The sequence below is a fragment of the Haplochromis burtoni genome, unplaced genomic scaffold (assembly GCF_018398535.1).
Source record: "Haplochromis burtoni strain Fernald_Lab_line unplaced genomic scaffold, NCSU_Asbu1 Contig_59, whole genome shotgun sequence".
In the NCBI taxonomy this organism is placed as follows: Eukaryota; Metazoa; Chordata; class Actinopteri; order Cichliformes; family Cichlidae; genus Haplochromis; species Haplochromis burtoni.
In genome coordinates, this window is record NW_024582420.1 from 1310937 (window position 1) to 1324757 (window position 13821).

The 13821-nt window shown below is 37.8% G+C and overlaps 2 protein-coding genes across 7 annotated transcripts in view; both read right to left on the minus strand.

The window, feature by feature from the left end:
- The window catches only part of mybpc3 (myosin binding protein C3), a 35797-nt gene extending 34562 nt beyond the window's left edge, over positions 1-1235 (minus strand). For 2 of the 3 annotated variants that reach the window (XM_005931386.3, XM_005931382.3), the window contains exon 1: positions 909-1235. In XM_005931386.3, the coding sequence (XP_005931448.1) occupies positions 909-933 (25 nt within the window). In that variant the 5' untranslated portion in view covers positions 934-1235. The remainder of the gene's footprint in view (positions 1-908) is intronic. The other variant, XM_005931388.3, reaches the window with a different exon arrangement.
- Positions 1236-4267: 3032 nt separating this feature from the next.
- On the minus strand, positions 4268-13526 carry spi1b (Spi-1 proto-oncogene b). Of its 4 annotated transcripts, none has more exons than XM_005931391.2 (5): positions 13132-13526; positions 12526-12619; positions 11075-11229; positions 8258-8408; positions 4268-6162 (listed from the first exon to the last, which is right to left on the minus strand). In XM_005931391.2, the coding sequence occupies exons 1-5, from the start codon at positions 13171-13173 to the stop codon at positions 5849-5851; spliced, it is 756 nt and encodes a 251-aa protein (XP_005931453.1). In that variant the 5' UTR covers positions 13174-13526; the 3' UTR covers positions 4268-5848. The 4 variants fall into 4 exon arrangements, with proteins under 4 accessions (XP_005931453.1, XP_005931451.1, XP_042076950.1 ...); XM_005931389.2 differs by having other exon boundaries at positions 11075-11271; XM_042221016.1 differs by having other exon boundaries at positions 12526-12616; positions 13132-13521.
- Between the last annotated feature and the right edge of the window lie 295 nt (positions 13527-13821).

The following is a 13821-nucleotide window of genomic DNA, read 5'->3' on the forward strand; positions in this document are numbered from 1 at the left end:
GGCATTTTTGGATCAGTGAATCATTTTGTGAATGCAGTGATGCTGGAAATGTGACAGTGTCGATTTCACATCAGACGATGTTTCCACCTGCGCCGCGAGATGTGTAAGTGAGCTACTGACGTGACCAAAAAGGGCTTCAAGTTCAGAGTGTTTTCTGATGAGAAACAACAACTGCATGCACACGAATGTAGTAGGTTCTGATTTTCCCTTCCTGGCTACATGATGGCTAATAAAGCATTTTAATAAAGGCACTTGTGGCACCTTAATAAGCCATGGAATATATTTAAATTTGAGGGGATGGAAGAAGAATACTGCTACTTTACTTGGTCAACTGCATTACACATCTTTAAGCTGTACAAAGTGAACATATTGAACCACCTTTCATTTAATAACCATGAAAAGGAAGAGCTACATTTTTTCCAAATGTCATTTCTCAGTTACACAGGTTACAGTCATTGCGTGGGAATAAATAAGCTTTATATTTAAAATGATGTTTTAAGTCTGTTTAGAAAACTTTTCATATAAAAACACTATGAACAAAAAACAAAGGCTGTGTCACCGTCTATAACGAAAATGATATGCAGGTATTTGGCAGGCAGTTTGGTTGTGGTTCATTGCTTAAGAGGGGTGTGGCCCATCTCAGCTTTTTCTCACATGTACTTTTTACACATGTCTTGCCATATTGTTGTTCTTCTGACTAGATATTAAGGTAGAACATGGTAATATCACAATAAAGAGTGTATCTAAAAGTTTACAGTTATTAAGAGAACTCATATCTATGGCAAAGATGGATTCATGGATTAGTTTGCTCAAAGCAGGCATGTGACAGAACAGTAGGAACATTAAGTAAGATGAGAAATAAATTGCTCCATCTTTGTTTGCTAAGGTAGTCGAATATGTCCACTTACTTGGTTTTTTGACTGGCTCTGGCATCCTGATCAATCTCCTCTCTTCAAATTGTGTGACTCTTTGCTCCCAAACAGTCTGCTGTCTGTCTCAACACCCCCTGCCTTTAATAGTGCCCTCTTTCCAAAAATGCCTCCCCTCCTTCCATGAACCATCCCACCTCTTGTGCCATTTTTGCTAGTCCTAAGCCAGTGTCCGCAGACACCACTCCACTCCTACAGCCCATTCCAGCAGTGACCCAGCCCCCACTTCCCAGCCCACCGCCTGTCACCGGTCACGTCTGACCAAGGGCTATATTTCAACCATCCTTTCCTCCAGCACCTCGGCTGAACGATAGGCCTTGAGAGGGAGGGGAAGAGATGTAACGCAGTAGTTTATATTTAGCACTTTGATTCCAAAAAAAGTCTGCTCTGCCCACATCTGTTCTGCCTCCTGTTAGCCTGTATGTCTAAGAGTTAAAACTACAAATAGAGAGACAAACTCTAGTTTGTTTTGTTTTTTTTTAATGGATAAGATCTTTAACCGGTCTGTGTCTTGGACACACATGCATGGCAATCTTGTTGTTTTTTGGCAGCAACTGAGCCATGAGGTTGTCGAGCAAATACAAAGTTGCTTGATCCCTTTAGGGGCCACCAAGGTGGATCATCTGCCTCAATTTCACTCTATCTCTAGCATCTTCCTCCTTAACATGTCCTCCTTAACTACACCCATGAATCTTCACTGTGTTCTTCCTCTTTTCAGCTCCATCTTCAACATGCCGTGTTGAACATATTCACTATCCCTCCATCAAAGCCTTGTCTCTTCATCTCTAAACTGCTCACCCTGAACCGTCCCTCTGATGTACTTATTTCTAATCCTGTCTGTTCCCGTCACTCTCAATTAAAATCTTCAGCTCTGCCTCCTTTTTGTTAATGCCACATACATCATACCATCATTCTACCCCTCGAAGCATTGCTGTTACACCTTTCTCCCTGTCCTGCTTCTACAAACATTTATTCCTCTTTTTTCCACAGCATACCTCCACCTGCCCAGGTTCTCTTCCACCTGCACCCTACTCCCACTACAGATCAAAATTTCAATTGCAAACATCATAGTTCAGTAATGTAATTCCACCAACACCTTGAACCCATCTGTCACTCTTACTACACACCTCACTACTCACTCACTATCCTCATGGTGCCCTGCACCACCCTCACATACTTTTCTGCCACCCCTGACTTCCTCATGCAGTACTACAGTTCCTCTCTTGCCACTCGCTTACTCTTTCCTACTGCATGCTTTCTGCAGATTCATTCAGTGATGCCCCGTTTGACCATTTCTATACTTCTTCATCAACACTCTCAAAGTAAACATTACATCTATACTTCTCTTTCTCAGCATTAAGCCATACTGCTGCTCACTGATCATCATCTCTCTTCTTAAACTAACTCTTTCCTACATCTTTATGATATGGCTCTTCAACTTTATCCCTGTGCAGTTACTACAGCTCTGTACATCATCTTGAAAACTGGCATCAGCACACTTCCTCTCTGATCTTCTTCTTCTTTAGTGTTCAGCCTTACATACAACTCACAATTAGCCTTTTCCTTTTCAACTCAGTTTTTGCCGTATCTATACCCTCTCTGTGCTTGTGTCTCAGATTATCTCACTTTTTCTTTGTTAACATCCTCCTTTGAATAGTTTCATGTACCTGTTCTTTTCACCTCCATTCTTATATGTTACCCCGTGCTCCTCCTCTTCTTGAAGCACATTTTCACCAAGCTTTCCAAGCTCCTTAGACTTTTCACCACAGCCTTTTCCATCCTTTCCTTCACGAAATCCACTACTATCTATCGTTCTGCATTTCTCTCTTCAGTATCATACCAACCTAACACTTCCTAATCCTTTCTGTTATCTTCACTTTCATGAACTTTGGAGTCTGCTCCAATCACCACTCCAATCCCCCCCCGGGACACTCTCTACCGCTTCATCCAGCTTACTCCAGAAGTCCTCTTTCTCTTCTTACTGACATCCAGCCTGTGTGGCATGCCTCAAACCCATGATTTTGTGAATCAGCCAGCTCTCTCTTTGACAGCCACAGTCCTGAAATTAAATGTTACTCCACACTTCTGCCTTTCGTTCTCTCTTGTTACCTCCTAACAGACCTTCTCTTTTTTGTCCATGCTATACTAAAGCTACCATCAGCGGCTCGCGTATTCACAAGGGTTGCCACATCGTGTAGCTCTGCATGTTTGATTTGGCAACGTTTTCACACCAGATGCCCTTCCTGATGCACCCCAAAGGGATTTGTGTCTACAAAAGGTTTATACTATATTACAATAACTATATTGTACTATACTCTAATCTGGTGCTTTTATGCATCTCATGTACACAGTTCTCTTTCTCTTGCATGAGCTCTAAATTACTGTATTTGACTGAAGGACATTTTAACGCCTACATGTTATTGATATTAATTATAGCTCAGCCATTGTGGGGAGCTGTTGGCTCTTGAGACACCAGGTGCTGTGGTAACTTTATATTTACATATTGCAGATTACAGTAGTAAATGTTGCAGTTTGGCTACTCCCATAATGCCAAACACCCGTGGCCATCGTAACTAGAATGCAACTGTGAGACCAACACAGAGACGCTGAGCACTTTAAATGAAAAATAACTCTCAAAGTGTTTTTCTCTGGCCCACGATGAAGCTTCAACAGTACAATGTCAATACAATATGCCATAAAACACAGTTTCTAAATATCTAATTTCACACATTATACATATTTAAATCTGCTACCCTCAATAACACATTACATATGTTAATATTTCACATACAGGAGCATCTATCTATGACAAAATTTGCCTTTGACATACTTGATTCTGACATGATAAATAAATTTAGTTCCTATTTTCTCAGTTAAAAAAGGATGTGTGTGGAAACGGAGAAGTCAGTGAGCATTTCATAGGTCTTCTTTAGACAGTTTGCTAAAAAATGTTTTATGAAAATGAAAAGCAAATAGAGAACAAATGAACAGAGGACTACAGTGATATAACATAAAAATTGTAGTTGTGTAACTTTCAACATAGTGGGTTCTTTATACCCTCTATGAACAGGGGAACTGGTGGCTGCGGTGTGTCAGTACACACAAGCAGATATAAGTACTTGGTGACAAGTGACTTCACCTCCCCAGCCCCATATTAACCTCATAGTTCCTCATAGTTGAACGATTATCTTTTCAGTTGTAATGAGAGATGTCACTTAATCTGTGTGTCTAACACAATTCAACTTTATATAGACTTTGTGTTTCTTCTTCTTTGTGTTTTATCTCCAGTGTTTGCCCAAATCACATCACAATTATCTTTGCAAGAAGCACAATACAGATAAGGTGACGGACAATTTATTAACTTTGTACATGCGATTTGTAATTGTAACATACAGCTTTTCATATACGGTCTTCTAAACCATGATATGAAACCTAATATTCTGTTTTAAATATATTTTTTAAAAAATCCAGTTTAAATATATACAAACAGTAGTAAAAACATTACAAGAGAACTTGTACATGTTCAACATGACAAAGAAGTTGAATGTCATTGCTGTGGTTGAATGACATGAAGCAGAATTTAGTTTTGAAAATATATCAGATATTTCCAAACAGAATATGAACGTCTACCATATATGTGTGCACCCCCACTTAAAACTGCATAGGGGATGTCAACATGCCTACATCCACCCCACCCAAGAGAGGGCTCTGTTTCTTTTCCTTAATGCTTTTAAACAGGCAGCGAACAAGTCAAATCCCTCTCATACCAGGAGTTCGAAGAAAAGAGTCATATAGCTGCTGCTTGTACATTTAATATGAAGCTACAAAATAAAAGCAGATGTAACCTGCTGGAACTCATTGCTCCAGATTCCAAATAGCTGAAAAACAATAATCCCAGCTTGCTTTTACATTTCAGAGATGCAAAGTTTATCAGAAAGTTCATCTGACTGACTTTAGTACCTTTGAAAAGAAGCACTCAATCTGTTTACCCATGGATTTAAAGTCTTAATGTAAAAACCATGTATTTTTTTTTCCACATTTCTGTTGCGTACACAGGAAAACTATTATACTTTCTATCAAAAAGACACAATAAACCAAAATGACAAAAAAGAAATTCTACAAGAAAAATTAAGAACAAAGATTTATGAATGTGTTTGAAAATGATGTTGTAGAGTTTGATGATCGTAGATGATTGTTCCCCGTGGCTGGTAGTGGTTTTGTGGTTTCAGAGGTGAAGTTCAACTTTATGGTTGTTTTGTACATGTTGTTTGTCTGTATTTCATTCACAAGAGTTAGGCGTCAGACAAGAGTTGCCTGCAGTTTTTGAGAGACTGAGCTAAAGTCATTAAACTGTATTACTTTAAGCCTGAAATAAACTTTAATCTGTAATAAACTGCACACTTTAAAGCTATTTTGACTAAAATGGCCCATGGGTAGTTGTAATTAGGAATTCTTTCTAGTTCCTGATATTGACTTTGTCTGTTAGGTGTGTGTATCAAAGGTCTCTCTAAACCATGGTATCACATGACTTTCACTTCCAACTCTGGCCACCTCAACAAGGAACACCAGCAATAACAGCTTTTCAAAAGTACTCATTCACAAATCTCTATACACATTTACAAACAGCGTGTTACACATAATCGTGTTCGGCCCTGACTTTATTTTCATTGTGATCATTTGGAGTATTTTGTCTTCCAAATAGACAGACAAGCCAAACTGAGCTTTCTATGGTGATTCTTCTGTACTTATTAAACGGTCCTCCAGCATGTCTTAGAAGGAAGATTGTGGTCCATAGCTTTATGCTGCATTTACTAGTACCTTCAAAGACCCGGTCACACTGTGCAGCAGTACTCATCAGGAAGACTGATTAAATCTATACTTTTCATTATTCAGTGCTAGTATTTGAGCATTCCTCCTGCCTATATGTATGCTTTTCTGTCTAGATGACTCTTGCCCAGCACCTCATCACTAAACTGGTACGTCAGCTTCTTTTTGATCTTTTTCACCTCTCCGGTTTTGCCATAGTTGCGCAGAGCACGAGCCATCTTCTGGTAGGTCATTTTCTTGCGGTTTCCCTTCTGGATTCCCCAGCGGTGTGCGAGAGCCTCCTTGTGTTTGGAAGAAAACTGGAATGTCCCTTTATCTCTGTCCACCCACCAGATACTGTCCTTCATGTCGCCATTCCTTAAAAGGTCCAACAGAAACTGGTACAAGCGGATCTTCTTTTTATTACCTTTGGAAACAAGAGAGTTGCATCATTAGAAGTGACATATTATAATTTTTTTGTTTTACTTACAGATTAGAAAATCTTTTATATATATATATGTGAATATAAATCATAAAAGATTAAATAAAGAAATGTATAACTTTATACAAATTACACAAAGTCAAAGATCGGTCACTGACAAAATTAGAACTAAAATTGTTTCAGCAGAGCAGTAGTTGATTTTACAATATCTGTTTTATGTGCGTCAACGTTACACGGCGTACAGTGCAACACTGCAATGACTTTGCACTAAAACGCTTTTAAGTTCTTAGAAGCAATGGAAAATGTTTTTCCTGCAGATATAGCCGTCCATGATTCATCATATTTTTTACACAATCATTCTGTTGTAATGAAATGAACCTAGCTTGACGCACAGTTAACTGTATCTGAAGTAGGTTAACCAATGCTTAGATCTCACATTAACGATGCAGGAGGTCGTTCGTTAATTTATATCACTTTACACATGGCTGCCTGTAGCCATACAACAAAACTGAGGACAATTGACTTCTGTACACATCAAAAGCAAGATAAAGACACTGTTTATGCTGTATGTTATATGGGAACACAACACATATCTTTTTCTAATATCATCATACTGTCGTTTTTTGAGACATTTAAAAATCATTCGTTTGCAATCTAAGATTATTGTGACTAATTTGTTAACAAAATAATTAAATAAAAATCTAATTTATAGTTTAAAAGAGTTCTTTTTACAGCCACCAGATCGGGAGTGTAGGTGACAATTACACATGCGACCAAACTATTTACTCCTTGGACAAAATGTCTCTATAATCAGAGAAATATGGCGTTTTGTTTTTTTTCTCCTTTCACTTCCACTCATACGCAATCCAAAACTAAAGGAACTCTGTAAAGTCGATGGGGGACAAAAAAAAAAAGCATTTTACATGGTACCAGTTTAGTATGACGCACATTCACTTCCACTGAAATCCTCACCTCGGTGCTTGGTTTAAAAGAAAAAAAATCCCCCAAACAAAACAAAACACTGCACAAAGCATAAGCCACTTGACTACAGGTACTACTGACACTGGGCACCAGACACTACTCAGGTTCTGTCACATCCTAAATAATATAAAAGAGGAAGTGCACACTACTTTTGGTTAAGCCAGAGAACAATGGTCAACTGTGAAAGGATTTGGACATGATCCAGAACGTCCACTGACACTGGGACTCTGACTCTGGTGTGTGAGTCAATCCTGCTGTGTTGGAAAAAATGCCTATTCAACAAACATGCTGCTGTCTACCACTTTTATACAGAACTTGGTCACAGCAGAAAAAAATGCCCCAAAGACTGACAGATCTCTGTAGATACCTCATTAGAAGGCCAGCGAGGTAGCAAGCTTTCCCACTCTACAGACTGCATGTTTTCCAAAATCCAGTGTAGAGAGACAGAAACTTTTAACCGAACTGAACTGAATTGACCTGTTTTCAGAGTACCCCACCTCTTGCCTAGTGACAGCTGTGATAGGCTTGGTGGACGGATGAATGAGTTGAACTGAATTCCATTCTTGGAGACCAAATTCATGATAATTCATGACAGAAAAAAAAAACCTCACTGTCTTTTTGTGGCCAATTTCCGGAGAAGATGCAAGACCAGCAGTCGTTGTGCAACGTGTAGCTGATCCTAAAAGCGCAATTTAATTTGTCAGCAGAACACAAAGCTGACATGTCTTATTGACAAATGTCCACTACCCAAGTGCACAGAAAGCAAAACTCATCCGTAAGTCAGACAGAGACTCTTGAAGCACCTCTAATTCATGCATGACCTAAAACGCAACAAATAAACATGCCCCTTGTCTTGGTCAACGCATTCATAGAGGAACTTGGACCACGTCCACATGGTGTTTATACAGATCAGATATTATAGAAAGTTCCTTTAGTTTCCAGGACTCAAGAACCTAAAGAAAGAGTATTGACGTAGAACTTCTAGATATACAACAACCTGAGAATCTTAAGAGTGAGACTATGAATGTGAACAGTTGGTGCTTCCTAAAGTATCCATGCTAACTGCCACAGACTGAGTACAGCAAATCTAGTTCCTTACCCAGCTCTCCTGTTGGGATATAAGAAACTCGATCTCTCAAGCACTCCTCATCAGACACCTCCAGTGGCGGACTTCGTGCCCCATGGTCCTCTTCATCAGAGCTGCGCTGGGATATATGCGGTGGATACAAGGTCCGAGGGAAGAACGTTACCTGTAGCATACAAATCAAAGTTAGTTTTAAATAAAATGTTTGCAATGAGTTAACTTGTAGACTATCTATTAAATTATTTTCATCTCCAGGTTTCCCCTGAGTTGAAGTGAAACAATAATAATAATAATGAAATAATGATGTATCATTTCATAGAAAAGAGCTTCTTCTTGCAAATGATTTTAAATAATGTTTAGCACCAAAGATGGCTAAAGAACGCAAAATTGCACTTAGCATTTATTGGTAAAAAAAAAAAAAGTATACAGTACAGTACTTTCTACAAGCTGATGCAATAAAGAGCAGTTTGTAAAGCAGTTTAACTAAACTCTGCTGTAACTAAATGTGACATTTAGATACTGCCATGTTCAGAGTGGTCCAATCCAACTACCAAGGGCTACAGAACTTAATGATGTAATCCATCTTTTAATTTGTATTTGTAGCTGTACTTAATTTCCTAAGAGGTCTGCCGTTTTAATTGAGAAAAGAAATTTTCCTTGCAATGTAACATTTTTTCAAGTATGGTATTTAGCCCTTATCTGGTTTTTTCAGACACAGTTTCACACGTTTTATTTATTTAAGTATGTATGCATCTATTTATCTATTTCATGTATGTATGTGTGCATGGGTTTAGTTATAATATCATTTTTAAGCCGCATGTTTGACAGCTAAAGACTTTTGGAAAGTTTTAAACTACGCTACTAATATAAAGTGCAGACAGAGATGATGGTGCCACTCTCAAATGCACTCTGTGACCACTTTATCAGAAACGCCCGTGAAATCTAAAGCCATCCGACAGCTCTACCATAAGTATGAAAACTGAGGTCCTGAGTGGGTAGTGCTGCAAGACCACAACATATTACACTTTTAACGGTATAGCATTTCACTGCAACAGTAGAATTGTCATCTTCACAATGCCGATGCATAAGCTTGGCAAAAGTATAATTCATTGCACAGCTATTCGCTATGGTCGTTGGGTACTGTTGTACTGTACTCTATATCAAACATGTACAGTGAAGTGTGGGTTTCCACTAAGATGTTCTCACTGCAAGTGAAAGCGTAAAACAAAGTTTCTCTCTGCATGAGCTGTGATGTGTGGATGCTCCTGTGCGTGTGACAGGCAATAGCTGTCAATGTATTCATAACATCTTTTGAGGCAACGGTCGGTACGGATACCTAAATGTGAATTTCCATGTGTGAACAGTGGTTTTCACATTGTACTTTCCTGTTACACTTAAATTTCTGTATCAACACCTTATCTCGCTCTGTCTCTTTTTTTTCCAAGCACACAAACATTTTCCTCTCGTAAAAAATGGCAGATGTTTTTTTAAAAGGGAAATTTCACTCGCTAACAAGTGAAAACCGTCATGTGACCTATAGGCACACATGCTCTGTGAGGGTTTTTTTTGTGTGATTGCTAACAGCAAAAGCACAAGTTGCTCTTTATGAGGTGAGTATTTTGGTGAAGTTTAAGGTTAATCAAAAGATGTTTTACAACATGAAAAATCCCTTATGCTTTTATGCTACACGTCAGCTGTATCTGCTTGTTTCAGGACTTTACGTCTTCACACTACTGAGTGAAATGTTTATTGTTATAACATCTCTGGACTTAACATCACCTAAAATAGGGAACATGAACTTTGCATGTAGCCATAAATGTCACTATACGTGGTACATACATGGTAAGATTTGGGGAAAGTCTGTGATCTTCATCAAAACAAGTCCTTTTTATTGTGATGCACATGATCTCACATGTGCTGAAGATTGAATGTAGAATTTTTGTGGGGGTTTTTCTCCTTTGAAACATGTGAATATACAAGAAAACAGGCACACATGCACACGCTTGCATAACACAAGTTCATACTGAGGTAGGCAACAAAATGTATGGGGTTTGAAACTGACGACGCTGAAGCGGTTAGACGTACTGTTTTCCAAAACCAGAGATCTCTGTTCTAGTTCACTGGTTCATAACTGGAGGTTTGAAGCATGCAGATGTGACTTTGAGTTTAGCTGAGTCTACAGAGCCTATTCAAAGTAATTTTTCCTTTAACACTGGGAAGAAAGAAGAAAAAAGCACTAAAATAAAAGTGTTTCTTGTAACTCAAAAGATTCACTTCCTGATTTTTGTAACAGGACCTTAAAGGGCCTCAAGGTCCCGAAATCTTCTCTGTGATTTCAATAACAGCCTCGAATTATGTAGATTCTGAAGATGTCTGCATAGAACTAAAAATATATGGTGCACTGTAGCAAAATCGGCTTATGTGTCAATCAGCTGACAGATATCAGTTTCTAGTGAATGCTTTTTCCACTCCACCACAGAGAGCAGAGTATAGTTATGCTTCATACTTGCACAGTTGAATAGTGTAAATGTCAGTGGCTTTAAATAGATTTAAAAAAAAATAACATCAAAGTAGTTTAATGTGTTATCATACTCACTGGTGGGTAAATGTTTGATTTCAAATAACTCATTTCGAGTAGTTGATGATGATGCACTGAAAGCCTTAGTTTAAAGAATGCACACTGCAGACCAACAGTTTAAAGCTTGCTGGCAGCACTTGTTCTTTTTAACAGTTTCATTTGCACTTAATTATTCCCTTTAGTAGTCAGCATCACTGTCATTTTAGCCTCTGACTACTAATGACTGCTTGTGTTTTGTGGGTTTGAGGACTTACTGGTTGCTGTAACACATGGGAATGAGCCGCTAGATTTGGATCAAGCAGGTTTTCAGCTTCGTATCGTAGAGTGTCGTGTCGTAAGAGCCCAGATGGGTGGAGAGCCTGCACATTCTGGAGCTCTGTGAAGTTGCTCTCTTGGAGGTTTTCAAACTCTGCAGGGTGCACATGAGGGTGAGCATGGTAGTCCCAGTGTTCTAAATAGAGATGGTGAAAAACAGCATAATGGCCACAACCTTTTCTCTTCTTTTTGTACAGTAATAACTATTTTGCTACCGCAGAATTTGTAACATGTGAAATTAGAAAAAATGGAAAGAAATTAAACCCATTCAGACTGATTTTTGGACAAATCTAAACTCGGAAAAAAGTCTGTACAAATGCACAAATGACAGTGGAGACATAATAAAAGCCACAATGTATTTCTGTGAAAAGCCATATTTGGAGATATTTAAACAAACAACAAGTGGAAAACTGGCTTTCTGAAAGTGCCTGAGTTTGCATCAACAGTGTGAAATGAATAAAAGAGAATTCAGCATGAAGCTCTTTCCTGTTTGTTGCCACACTAGCATTATTACCACAGCCACTGACTGTTTTTAATTTGCAATTTTCTTTTTTACAAATTTTCCCTAGTTGTTTTATTTTTAAAACTTATTTAGTTGTTTAGAAAAAACAAAACAAAAGATAGATAAGCTAGCTTGAAAAGTACAAGTATTTTTAAGTGTTAACACTGCAAATATGCAAATATTTTAAATGCAAAGAGCAGTCTTATCACTAATAAACAAAAATGGTTAAAAAAGCATGTCCCATGTCAACTCTAGCACTACAACAGTAATTAATATCTATTACCTTGATCGGTATATATTAATTTAAACATTTCTGGGTGTAGATAAAGATTTGACATCTTTCGACGCCAGGTTAGAGCACATCAAAATGACAAGTGATGCCTTCACAGCCAGCCCAGTGTCAACTTGTTTTAGTGCAACATTCAAAACAGTTGATTACAAGAGAAAGTAAAGCACCTTTCTTATATTAACAAAACCCCATGGGGCGAAAGTTGTTCTATGTCTGTAGTTATAGCGGCAAAAAAGAAATGGCATCTGTTTCCTGTGTTCCAGTGTGCTCCAGCTGCACACACTGCAGTCTTTTTATGTACAACAAACCAGAAAAGTCTGCGTTACCACATTAAGCCATGGCCAAAGTTTTTTTTTGAAGGATGACTAAATTATGTTTAATATCAATCTTTTTATATATTTAAAAATACAGTTTAGTTAATGACATCAGTATCTTTAAATACAATCTCCATGCATTGTTTTTTATTTTAAAATTATTTACATTTAAATATCACCGAGTGGATTTTCACAGTCCAAACTTTTTTTCATCATTAATTTACATTAAATTTCTTTAAACAGTAAAAGATTAGAAAAAAAAATCAACGTTGAAGTAAAACTCACCTGCCTGGCTTTCTGGATCTAGGACATATGGATATGAATATTCTGGAATTTGATGTCTGTAGATCTCAGGGTCGTAAATTTCATCTGTGTGCTGCTGGAACAACAAAAGCAACAACAACAAAATGCATATATCATTAATGAAAAGCCTTAAGTCAATGGTGTATGTGGACTATGCAGAAAATATATTCCTTATCTGCATTTTATCCAATGGATTTGTAAATTATTTGTAACATTTTAAACACCCGTTTAAGTCGCCTGTAAATGTATACACATTTAAATTAGCTTCAAGTGTTGCTACAATAATGACGATTTCTTTTCTCTTCTTTGTCCTACAGTTCTGAAACTCTCAGAACTTTTGAGTTTCAATTTCATGTACCTCATCGTATAATACACTCTTAGAGTTTGTAAGCCCTGTATTCAAATTGTAGTAGAAACCACATTAACTCATCTAATTTTTAAAAAAAATGTATGTCATCCATTCTTAAGAGTGTTCCTCTGTTTAGTCCTGCGGTAAAAAAGGACTAGTCTGTCAGCGCTGTTTAAGTTTCAAAGTCTAGAAAGTCTCCTCGGAGTTTAGATATTTGTAATAAAAGAAATTATACTTACAGGCTGAATGAGATAGCTCTCCATTCTGTATGGATGGAACATGGATACCTCTTATCCAGGACCGACTCTCAGATGCTTTGCTGGTAAAATGCTCTCTCAACCTTTCAAAACTTTTGCGGCACCATTGCACAATGTTTCAAAATTTCCTCTCAGTCAACGAAAACCAAAAAATGTCTCCCTCTCTTATTGTATAGCACAAGCTTATAACACTTACTGCTCAAACAGGCCTTTCAACTGCATCAGATAAAATTAAATAAACAAGGCCCACTGTTTAACTGTAAAATGAAAAAGGAACTTTTGACTTCTGTAAATTTAGTGTGGGTGGGAGCAATAGAGTGTGTCTGCAAAAGGTTCCTGGCCATTTGATGATTTGTCAGGGGAGACCATGAAACCTCACATTTATCAGGGTCTATATGCTGTCCCATGCCTTGGTAGCCAATCATCATCGAGGGCTTTCCTTACTGTCAGTTTCTCCCCCCATCAAGTGTGAGGTGATAAATGTGGGCAACAGTGTTTGCAAGCGTTTAACGTGTTGTTGTTTGTGCTCTTTGTCAATGTCTGCGCTTTTACAACGTGTCATATTTAAGCAGATGGACTAGTATATATAAACATTTACGTTTTAAAATTCTTTCTGCACATTATAATGCATTTTTAAATCATGTAGATTTAAAATAAACATTGCTATTTCTT